This window comes from Notolabrus celidotus, chromosome 19, assembly GCF_009762535.1.
Source record: "Notolabrus celidotus isolate fNotCel1 chromosome 19, fNotCel1.pri, whole genome shotgun sequence".
NCBI classification, from domain to species: Eukaryota; Metazoa; Chordata; class Actinopteri; order Labriformes; family Labridae; genus Notolabrus; species Notolabrus celidotus.
This window is the reverse complement of record NC_048290.1, coordinates 14726031-14744762: the sequence shown is the minus strand read 5'-3', so window position 1 is coordinate 14744762 and position 18732 is coordinate 14726031. Positions and strand designations below refer to the sequence as shown.

Below are 18732 nucleotides of genomic sequence, written 5' to 3'. Positions count from 1 at the left end.
TTTGTTCATACTTTGCAGCATTTAAAATAAAGATTAAATCATTCAAATTAAAGTCTGTAGAAATACCGCTAATGAGCTTTGATGAGCAATTTGCATATCTCAATGAACAGCGGTTTCTTTTTACGACTTCTGTGTTACTAAGGTGTCCATCTGTATGTGAAATAAACTGAGAGGTGATGACATTGTTTTAATGAGGGGTTCCCTGCATGTTTGTTCTGTAGGTTTGAAAGGTGAGACAACTGTGCAGCTCGCATACTGTGAAATTGTCCCAGATTTTGCTTGTTCAAATACTACATACTGAATTTTGGCCAAATCAGTACGTACTGCTAGTATAGTAGGCGGTTTTGAAAACAGCCTTTAGTTTGGTTGAGTTCAGAATTTCCAATATGGCTCCCGCCGACGATTGGCTCAAAAACAAGCGCTCAGGAACAGATGGGTGACATCACGGATACTACGTCCATTATTTATAATCTATGGAAGAAATGCAATCAGGATGTTAGTCATCAGACATTAATGCTGATGATAAAATGAAGGGCCACAAAGACTGAGGTTATATTTGTGAACATAATTTATTTACATCATACAATTATTTCTGTTTTATTGGAGGATTATGCGCACTGCAGTATATAAATAAAGATGTTTGTACAAACTTGCATAACTAAAGGGTAAAAAACAAAAACTGATTAAGCAGCCGGACAGAAAATTATTAATAACCTACGAGCACGTCTCACTAAGTCACCGCAGCAACACGACCATTTAGACTCATACAGTAACTCAAACGACAGCCCTCACACACTCTGATCAAACATTCCAACACTCCCAACGCTCTGAGGGTTTGTCAGCTCACATTAAAAATGTAGGAAAACATTCAACAGTGAAGTAAAAGATGAAAATATTAGTGGAGCTAAACCCTTCAAAAGGCAAAATCAATACAAGTTTCAGCTACCTGTCAGACAACAACACAGAGCACACACTCACTTCTCTGGAAAACAAAGCAACAACATGAAACAAATGTTAACGGAAAATAAACGTCAGGTGACGTGCACCGTCAAGTGACTTCAGTGGATGAGTTTGCAGACCGACAGAGCAGGAAGTACACGTGCCTGCAGTCCAGATCCAGGGCACAGGGTGAGTCACAGCATTCAGCCCGGGATCAACAGGCGGGGAAAACCAGAAAACTGTGAAGTGGGTTGTGATTCAGGTGTCGCACACACAGCAGGGGGAAGGGATATGAGCTAGCAAGAAAAGAGCTAGCAACAAAGTCTTTTCTTTAGAGTCTTCTGTCTGAAAAGGGAACCAGCGTGAACGAGATCCCAGCGGCACAGAGAAGCTTTTCAGGTTGATAAAACTTACCAGGACGTAAAGTCTGACAAGCACGGAGAGTTAGACTGTGGCCACAAACAGAACACGGACAAAAAGTACTTTTTTTTTTTGCTACTCAAGCCAGCAGAGAGCAAGCACGGCTGACACGGCACAATCAGCCAACAGCAGTAACAGTCAGAGTCCAAACAGCCCGAATGTCCGAGCTCCCTCCAGGCAGAGGATCACAAAATAGACCCGAACAGCATTTCATCTTAAAGGACACATTTTTTTTCTTCAAAATCTCTCTCAGTCACTTCTCCAATCCTCAACATACACATTTCGTTTGTTCAATACAACTCTCCAAAGTTTTAAAATCGCACGCAAACAAGAATAAAAGCTGAAAATACGAAACTGAACTCTCATGCACCGGGAGAAAAAGTCCTGAAATGATCAAAGGGAGAAAGAAAATATCCTTTAGGAAGAAGATCGGGCTCAAAATCCATTTTCTAAAGTCGATTCTTCGCAGTGTTCAAAGTCAAACTGAGAGTCCTCTTCATATTCTCTGGATCTTGTCAGCAACAACCACGGGGTTCTCTTTGCGGATCTTGTCAGCAGCTTCAGCTTTGTAGTCGTAGGGACAGTTGTGTTTGTCGGAGTAACGGTGGATCCCACAGAACAGATTCCCACAGCGGCAGTCGAAACCTGAAACACCACAGCAAGAGAGAGGGAGTTTGATTAATGACGAGTCCTCACTACCCAAAAACATCCCTTCATGTCGATAACTACAAATGCTGCAAACGAGTGTGAGGGACTTTAAGGAAGCTGCTGGATCCATTTTGATACAGACCTTTCTAGTACTGATTTTGAATTTTTCTTGATTTTATTTGTGATTTTCAGTCTTTAATTTTGATTTTAAAGTATTTAATGTTAGTTTGTGTTTTTATATTTTAATATTCTTATATTTAATTTTATAGTGTGGCTCTGTCATATGTATGATATAAAAAGACAATGAAGAAAATTAAACACATCTTGCCTCTGACCTTGTTTCCTGTGGTAAGTTTTGTAAACACAGGATTCAGCTACAGTTAGTTCCTATGTCTTAGAAACCCTTTGTTTTCGAATATCTTACACGGGACTTCCACCAGATCCATGTCCGTCCGTCTCCGATCCGCTGCGGTCCGGCTCTGTGCTCTCTCGTCTGTTAACACCCACTGGTTGCATTTTCGGAACCCAGCACGGAGCAGGACCGCCGGACAGCTGGAGTCATGAGACCGAGGTTTTCCTGCAGCAAACACTGAATCAAGGATTCTCCTCCTCCTCTCCTCATCCATGTTGTCTTTTTGGTCCTCTGAAAACCTCTGACCTGCTGGCTCCAGGCCTCGCTCCACCCAAAATGACATTTTGTTTTAATAGTTAAGTTAAAAACGATCTACGATTAACACAGAGTGTTTTATTCTTAAAATTAGCCAGATGTTTTCATTTTGTTTTGGTGCCTGAATTCCTGTCCCGCTCCATCTGCTCTGTTGAGATTGATGCGTCGTGCTCCGGCTTCCGCCAAAAACAGAAGTCTTGTGTATCTGATCCGGAGAGCTCTGACCTGCCGGATCAGAGACGCAGCCGGAACACAACAGAGTGGATCCAGTGGGATATAACACGTTGAATGGAATAGAAACCTTTCAGATCCGGTGCTGAGACGGACCGGGCACGGACCGGGTGGAATTTGACCGTCACTGACAATCTACTTTTTGTCGTTTCATTCGTTTTTAAAAGATCTTAATCTCATTTGGACCTTGTGACAATATGGCAGAAAAGCAAACTTGCTGTGTGACTCTGGTTTGACCCGCCTGTATTGTATTCTGAGCCAGATCAACGGCAGTCTAATCTTCCAGACCCAGAAACTGGTCCAGTTAGTTTGAACACCTAACAACACACTAACTCATAAATAACTTAAAACATTTAAAGCTAAATTAACTCAAAGTTTCTGCCTCTAATGAAGAATAAACCCAGGAGAACAAGAATACGCCTGTGGCTGTTGGTGACATTTCCTAATGAAAGCGCATTGTTAAAGTGTGTCACGTCTTACCTGTAAGGCCAAGCTTTTTGCGGCACAAAAAGCAGCGGTTCTTCTTGGGTTTGGGGGGCTCCTGGGCTTTGGAATCCTCACTGCCAGCAGTGGAGGGATGGGAGGCTGAGGATGTGGGCTGATTCAGTACTGGAGACACAAAGGAAAGAGAATTCATTTTAGTTTCTCGTCCACCAACATACACAGAGGTGCATTAATTCAATGTGCCCTGCTTACTAGTAAATAGGGACACCCCCATTCACTGTCAAGGATCAATATCAGGGCTGATCTAGTTGTTTTTAAGGTCATCAGTGTTGGCCCTATAGAGATAAGGGAGTTTGAACCTTCAGCTTTCACCATGATGGATTCTTTTACTCCTGAAATTTAAAAGTTTTAATGTGTGTATTTAATCGGTTTCATTCTTAGTGTAAGTTATAATGCCATTGTAGGATTTAAACATGTCTGACAGTGAAAACAAAGTGTAACATTACACTGTGATTCCTCTCAGTGGTGTTGTTCTAACACAGTGAATCTCCTCTGATATATAAAGAGGTCTATATGAGGTACCCACCTGGCTCAGTGAACTCTACTTTGCTTCCTGATGCTCCTTTCTCCTCACAGGAAAGACTCATCTCAGTCATCTGTTGCGTTACAGACATGGCTGTTGAAACCCCGCTGCAGAGGAGGAATGAGAAAAATAATGTTAACAGGCTAAAGAGTACAAGAGAGTCATATAAACAACGCACATATTTCTATATTCTATATCCCACTGCCTGATGAATCTGATGAAGAGACACAAGTACAGTACCAGTCAAAAGTTTGGAAACACCTTCTCATTCAAGGGTTTGTATTTATTTTAATTATTGTAAACACTGTAGATTAATATCAAAGACATCAAAACTATAAAAGAACATATATGGAATTATTTAATGAACAAAAAAGTGTTAAACAAAGCAGAATATGTTTTAGATTTTAGATTCTGTAAAGTAGCCCCCTTTTTCCTTCATGACAGTTTTGCACACTCTTGGTATTCTCTCAGTCTGCTTCATGAAGTGGTCTCCTGGAATGGTTTCTAATTAACATGAGCCTTGTCAAGAGTTCATTTGTAGAATGACTTGCCTTCTTAATGTGTTTGAGACCATCAGTTGTGTTGTTCAGAGGTAGGGTTAGTACACAATGGATAGCCCTATTTGACTACTGTTGTAATCCAGATTATGGCAAAACCAGATTATTTCATAGTTTTGATGTCTTCAGTATTAATCTACAATGTTGGAAATTAAAACAAATAAAAACCATTGAATGAGAAGGTGTCCAAACCATTGACTGGTAGTAAACATATGCATCTTCTAAAATGAAATCTTATTTAGTGAGAGATTAAAATCTCAGCTTTTCAAACTGTGAGCTAACAAGCTTTGCTTGTTCAGAATACTTAACCCTCCTGGGTCCCCTCACCTGAGAGCCTCAGCGGCTGCAGCCTCAGCTGATGCGGCGGCCTCAGCTGCCACCTCTGCAGCAGCAGCTGCAGCAGCTGCAGCGTTATTCAAAGTGGCCTCCAACCTCTGGATTGCAGATGCTTCAGCTGTGGAGCCGCTGTTGCTGCCTGAGGAATAAAGTTTCACCGCATGTTACAGTCAAACACAAAGGCCGGGGGAGTTTTGTTCTACGTTCGCTTAGAAACAAAGAAAAAGAAAACTTAGGCAGACCCAGCAGGACTTACCAACAGGACTCAAAGTACTGACTCCTCCATTGTTCTGTCTTGACAGGTGCTCCTTGTGGCACACAGAGCACATGCCATTAGTCCTAGGGTTGCCATAGAAACCACAGCCTGTAGGACAGAGCATAGGAACCGGGCTCTGATTGGTCTCCTGGGCCATAGTGATGTCTGCCACCTGCTGAGCTGACCCGGACAAACAAACAAAAGAAACAGGCCAGCGTTACGAGTGTTATGTGGGTACTAAGGCGGAGAAAAATAATGGATTCATCAATGCATATTATTTATATTATCTTTTGAAGACTCAATATTGATTCAGACAATCAATGATTTCTGTTGCAATGAAGGCCTGCTCCTGTGGGGGCAGTGTGGGAGTGATTCATGCTGTGCTGAGACCCCTCCTGACTAAACAACTGCTGTTTAGTCCACAACGTAGAGACAGAGGTGGGCAGTATTGTAAAGTAAGAGATTTGCGCTAAGTGACAAAGGAAGCAGTTATCACGTCCATAAAGTCAGCAGAGAGAGACACACACACCATCACTCCCCATTCACTTTCTATGAAGTGAGAATAAGGGTTGAACGAGTTGTGAAGCTGCATTGTTTGTTTGAAGGTTCAGCAGGTTAAAACCTCTGCATGGTGCCAGCTCCAATCACAACAAGGGAGATAATCACTTCCAGGATTGTCTGATGCATTGATGAAAGTTTTTTTTACACTTGCGGTGTTCAGAAGTGACTAACTGCCTTGTCATCCAGTTGTTTGGGGAGACTTAAATGTTTGCTTGAAGCAGGAGAGGAGAGCGAGGGAAACGTAGTCTAACAAAGACCTTGTGTTAAAAGAAAAACACTGCTTTTGGGATTATTTTGGAATCAGGACTGGTTACATTACAAACACAGATTATTAATCAAAACTGCTGAACAGTGCAGACTTTGTAGCTCTAAGCTGTAGCCCATAAGACCACTAATGTTTGCCTAGTGTCTTGCTAGCACAGTAAACATCTGAGAATGTTAGCTTCTTTAAATCTGAAATAAACAGCATTTTAAAATCAGCACTGCAACTGAACCAGAATGACACATGAATGATGGAAAGCCTGAATGTTAAACTAATCAAGCTTCGCCCTTGTGACAACAGGAGGCTGCAACAAGAGGAGGACCCTGTTTTTGACATCCGATTAAGCAACCAAAAAAGGAAGTATTCACATCACCACATCCAGGCTCTGGTGAATTGCATAGCAGGCTTCCTCCTCTTCAAATCAATACACCTCTCATACCAGCACCTTGCTGCCTTCACGTGTGTGCGCCTACAGACTGCAGAGCTCCAAGCTCACATGGACCTGTGTATGATGGCTTTCCTCTGTCACAGGAGTGCAATGTGACACTGTGATCCCACAGGAGCGTGCACACACATACACACTCACGAGTTACCTCAATACAGTCAGGCTGTGATCACGTCTATTTATAGACAACCTCCAGAGTCCTGCACATGGGGCTGGAGTCATGCCAGAAGTTGTATCCTAGTCAGAGTAGGTTTCCCCTTTAAAGAGACTGCCAGCTTTCTAACCCGAGGGAAACACATTCAGGAGTCTGGACTGTGTCTGATTGTCCAAGAACTCTTTGGGATAGATAACCTCATGCGTGTGCAAAGATCAACGCAACACCTGTAGATTAAATTAAGGGTCGTGCTTGTTTTCCACATAGACAAAGCCATAATCACTCATTTTCACCCACGATTATAAAGGACTTTATGCAGTGCTGGACAGTAAAGAAGTGAAATAAACTGTTCTTGAGAAAGTATTGTGTTTTTTATCATGCCTGTTGATTTTATCATATTTATTGTTATATTAGTTTTAGGATATTTTAGTATGTTTAGCACATAAAAGTAGTTTGTTCATGTTACATCGGTCTTCAAACTTGTACTGATCTAATATCTAATATGGCTGCAAAACAAGTTTACTACAGGTATACATAACCTGAACCTGAAACTCAACTCCATCACATTAAAGACAAATATCATACTACTGACTCAGCAACATTCTTTGAATGTTCTTGTTACTCTACTTTTGTTCTGTACTAATTGTTAGCATTCATGGCTTATACTGAGACACTAAGCTTTGAAGTACTGATAAAATACTGATTAAAATAAGTTTTCGCTGCTCATTTTAAGATCACAGTTTTCTAAATACTACGCCTTATTTTAAGAAATCTTACCAAGCAGATTTTCCGCTTGTCCTACTGGCAGATTTTTTTTGCTTATTTCAAGGTAAAAGTATGAAATAAGCTTTTCTTTCCTGTTTTTGGAGGGGCATTTTTTCTGGTGTAAACATTTTCAGAGAGGGAGCTCTTGAGTATTTTATTTCCCTGGTTACATCTTGATCTCTTCACTTGAATCTTTAGACATATTTGATATGTAATCACTGTCATTTGATCATCTTAATGGATTTTAGTGTTGGCTTAGGGTTCCCAAATGTAAAAGTGTTATAGCAAGTGTCAACCTGGACATCCTCGCTGTGTATGAAATATGTTTAAGAAATGTTGACTGCTGCAATTTGTTTTGTTTAACTAAGTTTGTATTTTGGTTTAGGCAACTTAAACAGTCATTTATACAGCTTTACTGTATCTGTTGGGTTGCTATATGGTTTCATAAAATATAATATAACAATAAACAAAACACTTTAGCAGTACAGAACTTACACTGGAAAAATGAAGTTCTTGAACTCAAGTCACACTTAAATCTGACCTGAAACCTGAACAATATCACAAAGATGCTTAAAATCCAAACAGCTCGTTTAAAGTGCTGTATTAACGTGATTTTAGACTGAAAAAATGATTTTAATCTGCTTTAATCCCCGGCTGCTTCCTGACTAACTCTGGGCCACAGTGTTTGTCACATCCACAAATCCACTGAGTCATGCTAGCTAGCTAACGGCTGTCTTACAACAACCAACTTATACAGCTCGAATAAACACTGACAGAACATCCAACGAGCCTGGTTTTAAAACTACAAACACCAACAAAAAAGTAACACCTTAAACTATAAGTTGTAGTCCTTATATTTGTATATTAACGACAAACAACTACAACTACCAAGCTAATGTTAGCATGCTAACTGTTAGCGTTAGCAGAGAACTGTTAGCATGTTTTGTTGCATTTTCTTTGTCTGTTCTTTGTTTTGTTCGCTGCTTAGACAAACTAAGGATATTCTGACTGAGTTTCATTGTGATTATTTACATTTATATTATAGAGCAAGAAAATATTGACTAGTTGACACGTCAAGTAATTATTAGACCTTAAAAAAGCCTTTACTTTGATGCTATTAGCAGATTAACGTTAGCAGACATAATTAGTGATCAAACAGGTTACACATTAAAGTTAAGTTGTTAAATATATATGTTATTATATGTGAAAGTTGAATATAATATCTCGGCAACCTAACAATGTAAGGTTTAAAGTTCCAACAACACGTGTTAAAAACTGAACTTTTCCAAAGTCTCTTTAGCTTCTGAATCAATTAAACATCAACTACAACCCTGAAAAATGTCACTTTAACATGTATTTTGTGATTGTTTCACAGTTTAGTTCAGAAACTTCACAGACACAGGCTGGCTCTCCTTGATTTAACCCTGTTTGGTAAACTCACCTTATATTTCCTGTTTACACTGGATGGAGCGGATCGCTGCGTTCACTGTGATGGTCACTAACTAGGCCGTCTAGTATGTCGGTGTTATTGGAGCCTTCCTCTCTTTCTTTCAGTCTTCTCGGGGAAACAGACTCCTCTCCGCCGGGCAGGGAGCTTCTTCGTCCTCTCTCTGTCGCTGGTTTGTGGTCGCATCTGTTTTGCTTTACGTGGTGCGTTTACGTGCTCTCTTTTTCCGGCGCACGTCACGGAATCTGTGACCCTGTGATTGGAAGGCGTGTGTTTACTGTTTTGGAGTTCGGCCACAAAGATTCAGGACCATTAAAGAACATTACACCTACTTCTTCCACCAAGTAAACAGGAGCTGACTGGGACGCTGGGATGCTGTTACTTGTCTCCTCTTTATTGATCAACAGTTCATGTACACACCACGTGGCTATGACAGCTTCAGATATGTAAAAAAAGGAACAGGTACATGTGCAAGACAGCAATGAAAAACAACAAGACTGACAACTGAAATGACGTAAATAATAAAAATGAAATGAAACAAAAAAACACAGAGCTGGAAGTTTTCTTAGTGTATAAGCATTTTCACCCATGATTATAAAGGCCTTTATGCAGTGCTGGACAGTAAAGAAGTAAGTTGAACTGTTCATGAGAAAGTGTCATGTTTTTTGTATCAGGTATATTGATTTTATCATTTTTATTGATATTAGTTTTAGTATGTTCAGTGGTGAACAGTATAAAGTAAATTTACTGGAGTATTATTTTTTGGCGGTACTTTTACTCAACTACATTTGAAAGACAATTATTGTACTTTTGTCTTCACTACATTTCTATCAATGTTTTACTCACTACTTTAGCTTTGAATTCAGCTGATGAAGTTTCTATTCTGAAATCAGATCCCAGAGACGGTAAACTGTTGGTGTACTTGTGTTGTTTTGTCTCCGTACCTCGGTTAAGCGTAGCTCAACGTTTTTCATATCAGTCCGTTCATTTAGTCGTGGTGATGATGGCTATGACTGAGAAGGATGATGATTCTCTACCTGAGCACCACAGCCATATTTTAAACCCACATTTGAGGTTTTGAAATAAAGAATGATTGTTTGTATTGTTGTAAATCTCTGATCTGTTTACCTCACAAACTTCCTCACAGCCTAAAAAACATCACTATCTAACCTGAGAAAGCATGTGGAGGTCGGTAGCTAACACACTGCTTTGATTCCAGGTGAACATTTGAATACTTCAGTATTTTCCAAAGAAAGCACCCCAGGACTTTAACTCAAGTCATAATCTGACTGAACAACTTTCACTTGTATTGGAGTAATGTTTGACCAGGAGGATCTATACTCTGACTGAAGTAATGACGTTGTCTACTTTGTCCACCACTGAGTATGTTTAGCAACTACAAGTAGTTTGTTCATGTTAAATCTGTCTCGTAACTCTGTACTGATCTAATATCTCACTGGCTGCAAACAAGTTTACTACAGTACAAATAACATAACCTGAACTGAACCTGAACCTGAACCTGAACCTGAACTGGAACCGGATACTCAACTTTTACTCCATCACATTTAAAAGACAAATATCATACTTCTGACTCAGCTACATTTCTTTGAATGTTCTTGTTGCTCTATTTTTGTTCTGAAGCCAGCTGATGAATTCCTTTTCTTTCTAAAATCTGTGAAACAATGAACTGTTCTAGCCCAGGGTGGATTGTGTATGGGGTGTTTCCATACGTCATCCATCTGGTAGAAAGTAGAGCAAGCACAACATAAACGTCACTCAGATCAGGCCTCAGAAACTTACAGGAGGATGATTCTCCACCTGTGTACCCATGGCCATATCTCAAGCCAATTGATTGAGGTTTTGGAAATTAAGAATGATACGTATCATCCACCTGAGAAAGCGTGTTGAGGTATAGCTGAACATTTGTTTAATTACAGATGAACATTTTAATCCAAGTTGTCAGTGTTTGTAGTAATTTAGTTGCCATTTTTATTCAAGGGCTGGTTCTTTTAATTTTTATTCCTATTTTGCTGCACATCTGGAAGTATGTGGCATGTGAGTTTAAACATGTCAGTAATATTCTCTAAATAAACAACATAGCAGAATGTACACCCATGTATTCCAAACTACACTCACGTTGTGAAAATACAACATATTTTGAAAAAAAAAAAGTAGCTTGAAGTAGTTTGAGTTCTTCAGTATTTTTAAAAGCAAGTCCTCCAGTGAGTCAAGTGAGTATTTGACTGAGCAACTTTCACTTGTATTAGATTAATATGTGACCAGGACTTTGACCTAAGTCATTAAATTGTGTCCACCACTGCCTTTGAGTAAGATAGAAACTCATTAAAAAATACACAGGACACATTGTGTGAAATTGAAATGATAAACCCAGAGGTGATATCCTTTCTAGAGATTAATTTCAGATGGAAAACTTTTAGATAAGGGTATAGGTAGGCTACATACACTGTAAAAAATAATTGGCAGGTAGTTCAGTATCTTCATAAAACACAGTGTTGTTAGTTCCTAATCCAAATTTGCTGTTGCAATAAGTCAAGATGTATACACTCATCGTTAAATGTTTAAATGATGCCTTTTGCTTTTAGTAGTGAGAAACGTAAGACTTTGACGCTGTACGTGTTCAGTTAGAGTCAATTCATTTGTGATAAAAAAGGCTTAACATCACAGACAGGCAGTCTGTTGGTGAACAAGAAACAACAATACACACAAGATGTGTTGTCTTCACATGCTTAGATCCACTTCCCATTTGAAGCACATTCTTGAATATTAAAGTTAGTGCAGCAGTGTATGTAGGACTAAAGGAATAACACTTTTACCATTATTGCAGGCATCATAACCATAAATCTGTTTTACCTGTTGTGTTGTTCTTGCTGTTTGTTTCTATCAATCTCTCTCTTTCTGCACCTCCTCTGTGGTCAGCTTCTGAGGCCCAAGACTGTTGCAACACTGTGTAACATGAATCTGGATCTGCCACCGTTACTTCTAAAATTAGCCTCGTGTTTACACATGGTGGATTCATGTTGTCTTTTTCAAATAAAAGAGTACGGATTAGACACATCACATTCACAGTACTTTGGGTAAAGTGTGAATGTGATGTTAATTGACACCACACAAATAAAATTAACTGATTATGAATTGATAAAAAAAAAAGCTTTACTTGTTAAAAAAAATATACTACGCCCTGGCTATCAGCATGGGCTGCAGTTTCTCTGTCTGACTCATGATTATGCTATTCATGCCACCAAAATAAGATCCTTACAGCTGGCAGGCTGAGAGGCATTGCCTCAGATATTATATTCATTATCAATATTGTAAACTCTAACTATTTAAGCTACAAGAAAATGTCAAATGATTACCTAAAGACATCATATGGTCCCAGCATGTTATACCATTTATGGGTTTGTTTTTTTGAGTGGAGAGTGAGCAAAGTACAAAAACAGGGACACCGTTAATGTAAAAGATGATTGTCAACAGTGAATAATCATGTAAACTGTCAAGTCAGGTTCCATACACATGCAATCTGGGGTTTAGCCCTTAAAAATTAGGGCTTTAATTGTAGTTATTTTATTTAATATTTATTATTATTCAATTTATAATTTATTTATACAATTAAAAAATATTCAAACATGCTTTTAATGCTATTAAATCAAAAAAGAGGATGTTTAAAATAAATTGATTTTTTTGTTTTAATTTGCTTGAATCTGCACTTTGAATAAAGATGAGCCTGAGAGAAACTTTTGTATCACGTCATCTTAATACTCTTAAATCAATCCGTCAGCTTTACGTTTGTTTTAATCACAGAGTTATTTATGGCACCAGTAAAAGTTTAATTTGGAGAACAAATATAAACGTATAAGCCTTTTTGATCGAATATCAATGTTATTTTCTGATGTTGAAGGCATAGGTTGAAGGTTGTAAATAAAAAACAAAAGCTAACAGGAACAGGAAGTGAACGAAAAGCTAAACCACGTGACCACTAGTTGCCCTGGGAATGCATTCGAAACAGATGCGCTCAACCAATCAGATGCCGGGGAGATTCCAGACGCAGCGAATCAGCGTGCAGCGTGCGAGGATTTAAACCAAGACAAGCAAGCTGAAAAACTGAACGGCATCACATCCTCCATTACAAGTCTCTGTCTGTCTGTGGAAGCATCACACATATCGAAATGGCTCTCAGAGTGACAAGGGTAAGTTATTTCATGGTTTTTATTACTTTTCCTTTCCCTCACAGTGAGAACACTTTAATTTGAACTGTTTCTCTTGAATTTATGTTTTAAAACACAAGTAATTTAAAGTCCTCGTGCGATTATGTCGGATCTGATCTCGTGCATCCGTTCCACAAAAGGAATTCGATTCAGACTCTGCAATATAATTTCATAAAATAACAAGCTTTGCATTGACATGAAGACTTTGTGTTTCCACAGAACCGCTTGGCATCCACCAGGTCTGATGTTGGTGGAAAGGCCTGCTCGGTGACCGGGCCTGGGCTGAAGCCTAGAGCTGCTCTGGGTGAAATAGGAAACATCACTGCTAACAAAGAGCCACAGAAGAAGGTAAAAAAACAAAACAAAATGGTCCAAATTCATTTGACCTTCTTATTTTAGATGGAGCATCTTATCTCAGATTCACTTCCTGCTATTAACTGCGAAAAAGATCATGTTTAAAGTCTTAAAAGAGGTCTTGTGTGCAAAGTGAGAGCATGCACATGCAAAAAGATTTCTAGCTATTCATTGAATGCATAAATGTAGTGAGGTCAGCTGGATCCCTTTTTCCTAAAATCTGAGCATTTTGCTGTTTTGAACAAGCTTTTTGCATATTCAAGAGGTCACATTTGTTTGGACAATCACTCAAACATCATTCAAAGTATCTCCAAAGAATGATTTTTGCATGATTTAACTTATTTTGCTTTCATTTTAAGGCTGTGAAGGCTGAGCCTACAAAGACCAAAGTCACCACCAGAGCTGAAAAAGCAGCTGCTGAAGCACCAAAACCTAAAAATGTTGTTCCTGTTAAACCTGAGCCTGAGGTGCAGGTAAGCGATCTGGTTTTTAAAATACAAATGAGCGGTTGTTGGGTGTGGTGCTTCTGTTTTGTCTTATCACCTGTTTGGTTTTTGATCCTTCCAGCCTGAACCTGCATCCCCCACTCCAATGGAGACGTCTGGCTGTGAACCTGGAGACCTCTGTCAAGCGTTTTCAGATGTCATCCTTCACACCGCCGTCAGGGATGTGGACGCAGATGATTACGAGAACCCCATGCTGTGCAGTGAATATGTGAAGGATATTTACAAGTACCTCAGGCAGCTTGAGGTAACTCCTCTTCAACTTCCTATGATAAAATCTGTGTCCTCTCTCTGTGTATTTTGAATTAACAGTTTTTGGTTTCTTCTCAGGTGGATCAGAACGTCAGGCCCAACTTCCTGCAGAGTCGGGAGGTGACTGGAAACATGCGAGCCATTCTCATTGACTGGCTGGTGCAAGTGAACCTCAAGTTCCGTCTGCTGCAGGAGACTATGTACATGACCGTAGGAATCATTGACCGCTTTCTTCAGGTGAGATAATTACACAAATGAGAGTGTGTGTGTGGATTTTATTTCATGGGTAAATATTCTAAACCGCATGGGATTCTCCCTCCAACAGGACCACCCAGTCCCCAAGAAGCAGCTGCAGCTGGTTGGTGTGACCGCCATGTTCCTTGCTTCCAAATACGAGGAGATGTATCCCCCGGAGATCTCAGACTTTGCCTACGTGACAGACCGTGCCTACACGACCGCTCAGATCCGAGACATGGAGATGACAATCCTCCGGGTGCTTAAATTCAAACTGGGCCGCCCTCTTCCCCTGCAGTTCCTCAGAAGGGCTTCAAAGATTTATGAGGTTTGTAATGGAAAAATGTAATTCAGTGATTGCTTTACTAGCTTTTGGATTATCAGTTTATGCTAACTTCTCTTGACTTGTTTAGGTCACTGCTGAGCAACACACCCTGGCTAAATACCTCCTTGAACTCACCATGGTCGACTACGAGATGGTTCACTTCCCGCCCTCCATGATCGCAAGTGCTTCTTTGGCACTAACCCTGAAGATCTTAGATGCTGGTGAATGGGTGAGTCAAATTGTGGTGCTGTGCTTTTGTTTCTTTTCTATAGAGCCTCTCATTATGATCAATTAACATCTTTTTAATGAATATAACAGCTATTGTAAAAATGACCCTCAAGAGCAGGAGTGTAAAGCAATATGCAGTTTAGGCCTCAAGGTTGCACTCAAACTTTCCCCTCCTTTCTGGGAGCAGTATATTGACAACATGGAAGCTACCACCTGATAAAATAATTATCTTTTATTTAAAATTGAAAATCATTTACAATGACGTCGAGCATATCAAAGAAACATTCAAATGCATGACAAGCAAACAAAAGGGAACCTTTTTTTTTTTTTTAAATAATAATAAAGTAAAAAGTAATGTTAAAACCATTGAAAGGTAATTTAACAGTCAGTTGAAACGGGTGCAATCAGAGGTTAAAACATTTAAAACTAATGCTTTAAAAAAACGAATGCACTGGTTTCTTTTAGTCATTATAAAGTGCTTTTGAAGAGCGTTCCATGCAGATGGTGCAAAAAAGCCAAAAGCAGATTTTCCCAGCTCTGAATGAGTCCTGCTGGCAGTATTGAGTAAAAGTAATCCTGTAGATTGACCTTTTCTGCCCTCTCTCCTCAGGATGTGACACTGCAGCACTACATGGACTACACAGCAGAGAGTTTGATTCCTGTGATGGCACACATTGCCAAAAATGTTGTGAAAGTGAACGACGGTCAGACCAAACACATGGTACGTGTGAACATGACTGGTTTAAATTGAGTCTTTAGCTTGGTTAAACTTGGATGGAGAATGTATGCAGTACTAATGGTGTGCATCTTTCTGTCTACAGGCTATTAAAGGCAAGTATTCAACCTCCAAGCAGATGCGTATTGCGACAATCTCCCAGCTCAAGTCTTCACTGGTCAGGGATCTTGCGAAGCAAACCCAGTGATGGACTGTTTTAAGCACCATGTGCTGATTTATATAGTTGTAACTTAAACTTTTAAACATGACTGAGGGAAATCTGCAAACTGAAGACCAGCTCGGTGGTTTGCATGTTTAACAACTGACATTGTGTTTATCTTTTACTGACTATTTAGGAAAGCATGCCACACGTTTTAAGTGTTAGCACTCTGATGACCTTATGGTACACAAAATAGATCATAATTGCTCAGTTAATGCACTACTTACGCCAACTGATGTAATAGGAATCTTTGACGAAATGACTATCACTAACTTGTGCCCTTATTACCATTTAAACCCTTGTAGTGTCCATGCTTGCATCTAAAACTGGTGGCATGCTTTGAAATGGTCAGTAATGGGAGAGGTTCATTGGATAATGTGACCCTGCTTTCTTTTAAATAGCCTCTTTCTCTTAATGTGTGTATGGCAGTAATTGTGTAAAATGTACAGCAATACTTTTTAAAGGATTTTACTTTCTTGTCTTGTTTTTAAATTGTCTATTAAATGGTTCAGACCAGATTTTGCTCCCTTGTCATATTTGGACCACCACTAGAGGCTGCTCTAAGACCAAATTTGGATGATTCTAAGCTCCACATGTTGTGCCTGGACTAAAACCTGGCATGTTGACCACTTTTCTAAAAAGTCACTTTCTGTGGGAACAAATGTCATGGGGGGAGAAGCTAATGAAATAAAGTTCCAACAAAATTACTTCAAGGGTTTTTTTTTGTTTGTTTTTTTTTCTCTGCATGATTGGTTGAATGCTGGTTTAAAAAAGGTCCCTGCTGTAAATCTCACTGTAAATATTTATAGTTGGTAATTTGGTTGTTCAGAATGAAGATTTTTGTTTCACATTAGCTTCTGTTTTTTTTTTTTTTTTTTATTATTAGGGGTACATTTGTGCTGCCCTCTTTGCTCAGCTTTGTGGAAATGCTAAGAAAAGCTCATTCCATATATTCAAAAACTAAGGGTTACCCAAACTTGGCTTTAACTGCCTCTGTTTTTTTTTTTGGTCTAAACTCAGGCTTTGGTAAGTCTATCTCATAATCAGTCTAAACCTCCTGAACTTTAGTCACTTGGTATGCACTAAAGTTCTGTTGTACTTGTTGAATACAGGAAGTGCCCCATTACAGAGGCAAAGTTCTGGATTCTTGACCATGGGTACATCAAAATTGGATTTTCCTGCTCTGGTTAACAAAACAAGCAAACATAAGAGACAAAGTTGAATAGTTTAAGTAAACAAGGATATCAAGGAGCAGTGCGGAGTAAAAAAGAAGCATCAAAGCGATCAAATACATTAAAACTAGCAGCTCCAGACTTTAATGGAAGTATAAAGTGACTTTAGTGCTAATTTGTGTAGTGCATAGCTTCCACACATTCCTTGCCTCTCCATAGCTGTCCTGTTAAAAGCAAAGGCAAAACAAATCAACAGCACTCATTTTATTTTTTTGGAAACTTTATTTTTTCATTTTCACATTTTCTTTTATAACAAAAACCAAAGTATTGCCAACAACTGGCATTAAACAGGTATAATGCCATATATATAGTGTAATTGTGTATATACACAAACAAAACACTTCAGCTGTAAGGGACAACAGGGTACATAAATTACTTGCAGTAGATTTAAAGGAGATCAAGAAAACACAGGTCAGTTGGGAAACAGGGACATTTACATTTCACCTCATGATCAGGTCTAAATTCCACCACAGACATGTTGCTTTAAAGGTGCTGTTGGTAGGAATGGGGTAAAAAACAATACTTTTTTTGTGCTGGGTTTGGAAAAAAATTCATAACCATCAGTACTCATCAGTAATTGAGTAATTTGAGATTATGGCAAAATCTCTGTGTTTTCCAATGCCTTTGTATAAAGCAATGTTATCATTCCCGTTATCACGGACCAATCAGAGCAACCCCCCAACCCTCTGTCCTGATTGGTCGACTGGTGGCCCCTACTAGGTCGTCCTGATTGGCTGGGAAGCCGGCACTACTTCCTCATAGAACACGCACGAGAAGTAGGGGAAATCTGGTGGGGAGGGGTAGTGTTGACAATCGAAATATCTATCCAAACTGATGTTTATATCACGACTACCAACAGCAGCTTTAAGTTGCTGGGAATAACAGTTACTCAACATATTCAATAAATGGCATCCACGTCCGGTTATTGCACTCCCACTTTAAAACTTAATCACATTAGGTATTACTCCTCCAGTTTACTAACATGGTTAGAGTGAAATACAGGCACATACTTATCTTGGTCAGCTAAATTACTTTACAGGTGAGTGTCATACATTTTCTATTCACTGCTCCAACAACTTTGTTTAGTCACTAAACTACCACTCATCATACGTCTTGGTGGACCGATGTGATAACATCAAAACCCATCTCCCTACATATCAGGATCAGAACCTGATTCAGAGGTTGAGTATCCAAGGACTGTTATTCCAAAGTTACAGAACACATTTCGATGTTTTACAGGAAAAGCTGAGGTGCTTCTTGAAACATAAATCATGTTTGTGGTCATTAGTTTCCCAATAAGCGGTGACAGTAAAGCATTAAGCAAATCCAAGACCAGAAAAGCCAAATGGAATTCAGCCATCACTCAAACCTGTCTTTTTCCTGCTGATATAAATCAACATGTCTTTTTTGAACAAGAAAAATGAGAGTCAGAGTTATAGAGATGTGACTAAAACCAAAAGTCTCTTCATCAGCTGAAACAAACTCTTACTTTAGTTTTCATAAAATCTACAATTTAAAGAAATGTGTTTTCACCTCTCTGCATGAATCAAGTCATACCAATAATGTCCTTATCTTCAACTTATGACACATGTCCAATGTAGGCTGAACACACTCCTCACAACTCCAATTACATCAACATCAATCCTCCAGTATTTAAAGCTAATGGACAGAGCAGAGTGTGAGCGCTCATCTCTTTAACCCTTTCACAGCTGAAGCCTCAGGGGAACTAGT

The 18732-nt window shown here is 39.2% G+C and overlaps 2 protein-coding genes across 4 annotated transcripts; one reads left to right on the top strand and one right to left on the bottom strand.

Annotated features, from left to right (window-relative positions):
• Positions 1–553: 553 nt before the first annotated feature.
• On the bottom strand, positions 554–9108 carry LOC117831073 (AN1-type zinc finger protein 5-like). Of its 3 annotated transcripts, none has more exons than XM_034709556.1 (6): positions 8710–8954; positions 5082–5253; positions 4817–4964; positions 3936–4039; positions 3386–3514; positions 554–2004 (listed from the first exon to the last, which is right to left on the bottom strand). In XM_034709556.1, the coding sequence occupies exons 2-6, from the start codon at positions 5236–5238 to the stop codon at positions 1856–1858; spliced, it is 687 nt and encodes a 228-aa protein (XP_034565447.1). In that variant the 5' UTR covers positions 5239–5253; positions 8710–8954; the 3' UTR covers positions 554–1855. The 3 variants fall into 3 exon arrangements, with proteins under 3 accessions (XP_034565447.1, XP_034565445.1, XP_034565446.1); XM_034709554.1 differs by having other exon boundaries at positions 1384–2004; positions 5082–5261; positions 8710–9108; XM_034709555.1 differs by having other exon boundaries at positions 1384–2004; positions 5082–5256; positions 8710–8952.
• A 3677-nt stretch (positions 9109–12785) lies between these two features.
• On the top strand, positions 12786–16476 carry ccnb1 (cyclin B1). The gene is made up of 9 exons (XM_034709553.1): positions 12786–12920; positions 13158–13286; positions 13652–13765; positions 13860–14042; positions 14126–14284; positions 14373–14609; positions 14695–14835; positions 15445–15555; positions 15656–16476. The coding sequence occupies exons 1-9, from the start codon at positions 12900–12902 to the stop codon at positions 15755–15757; spliced, it is 1197 nt and encodes a 398-aa protein (XP_034565444.1). The 5' UTR covers positions 12786–12899; the 3' UTR covers positions 15758–16476.
• Positions 16477–18732: the final 2256 nt, after the last annotated feature.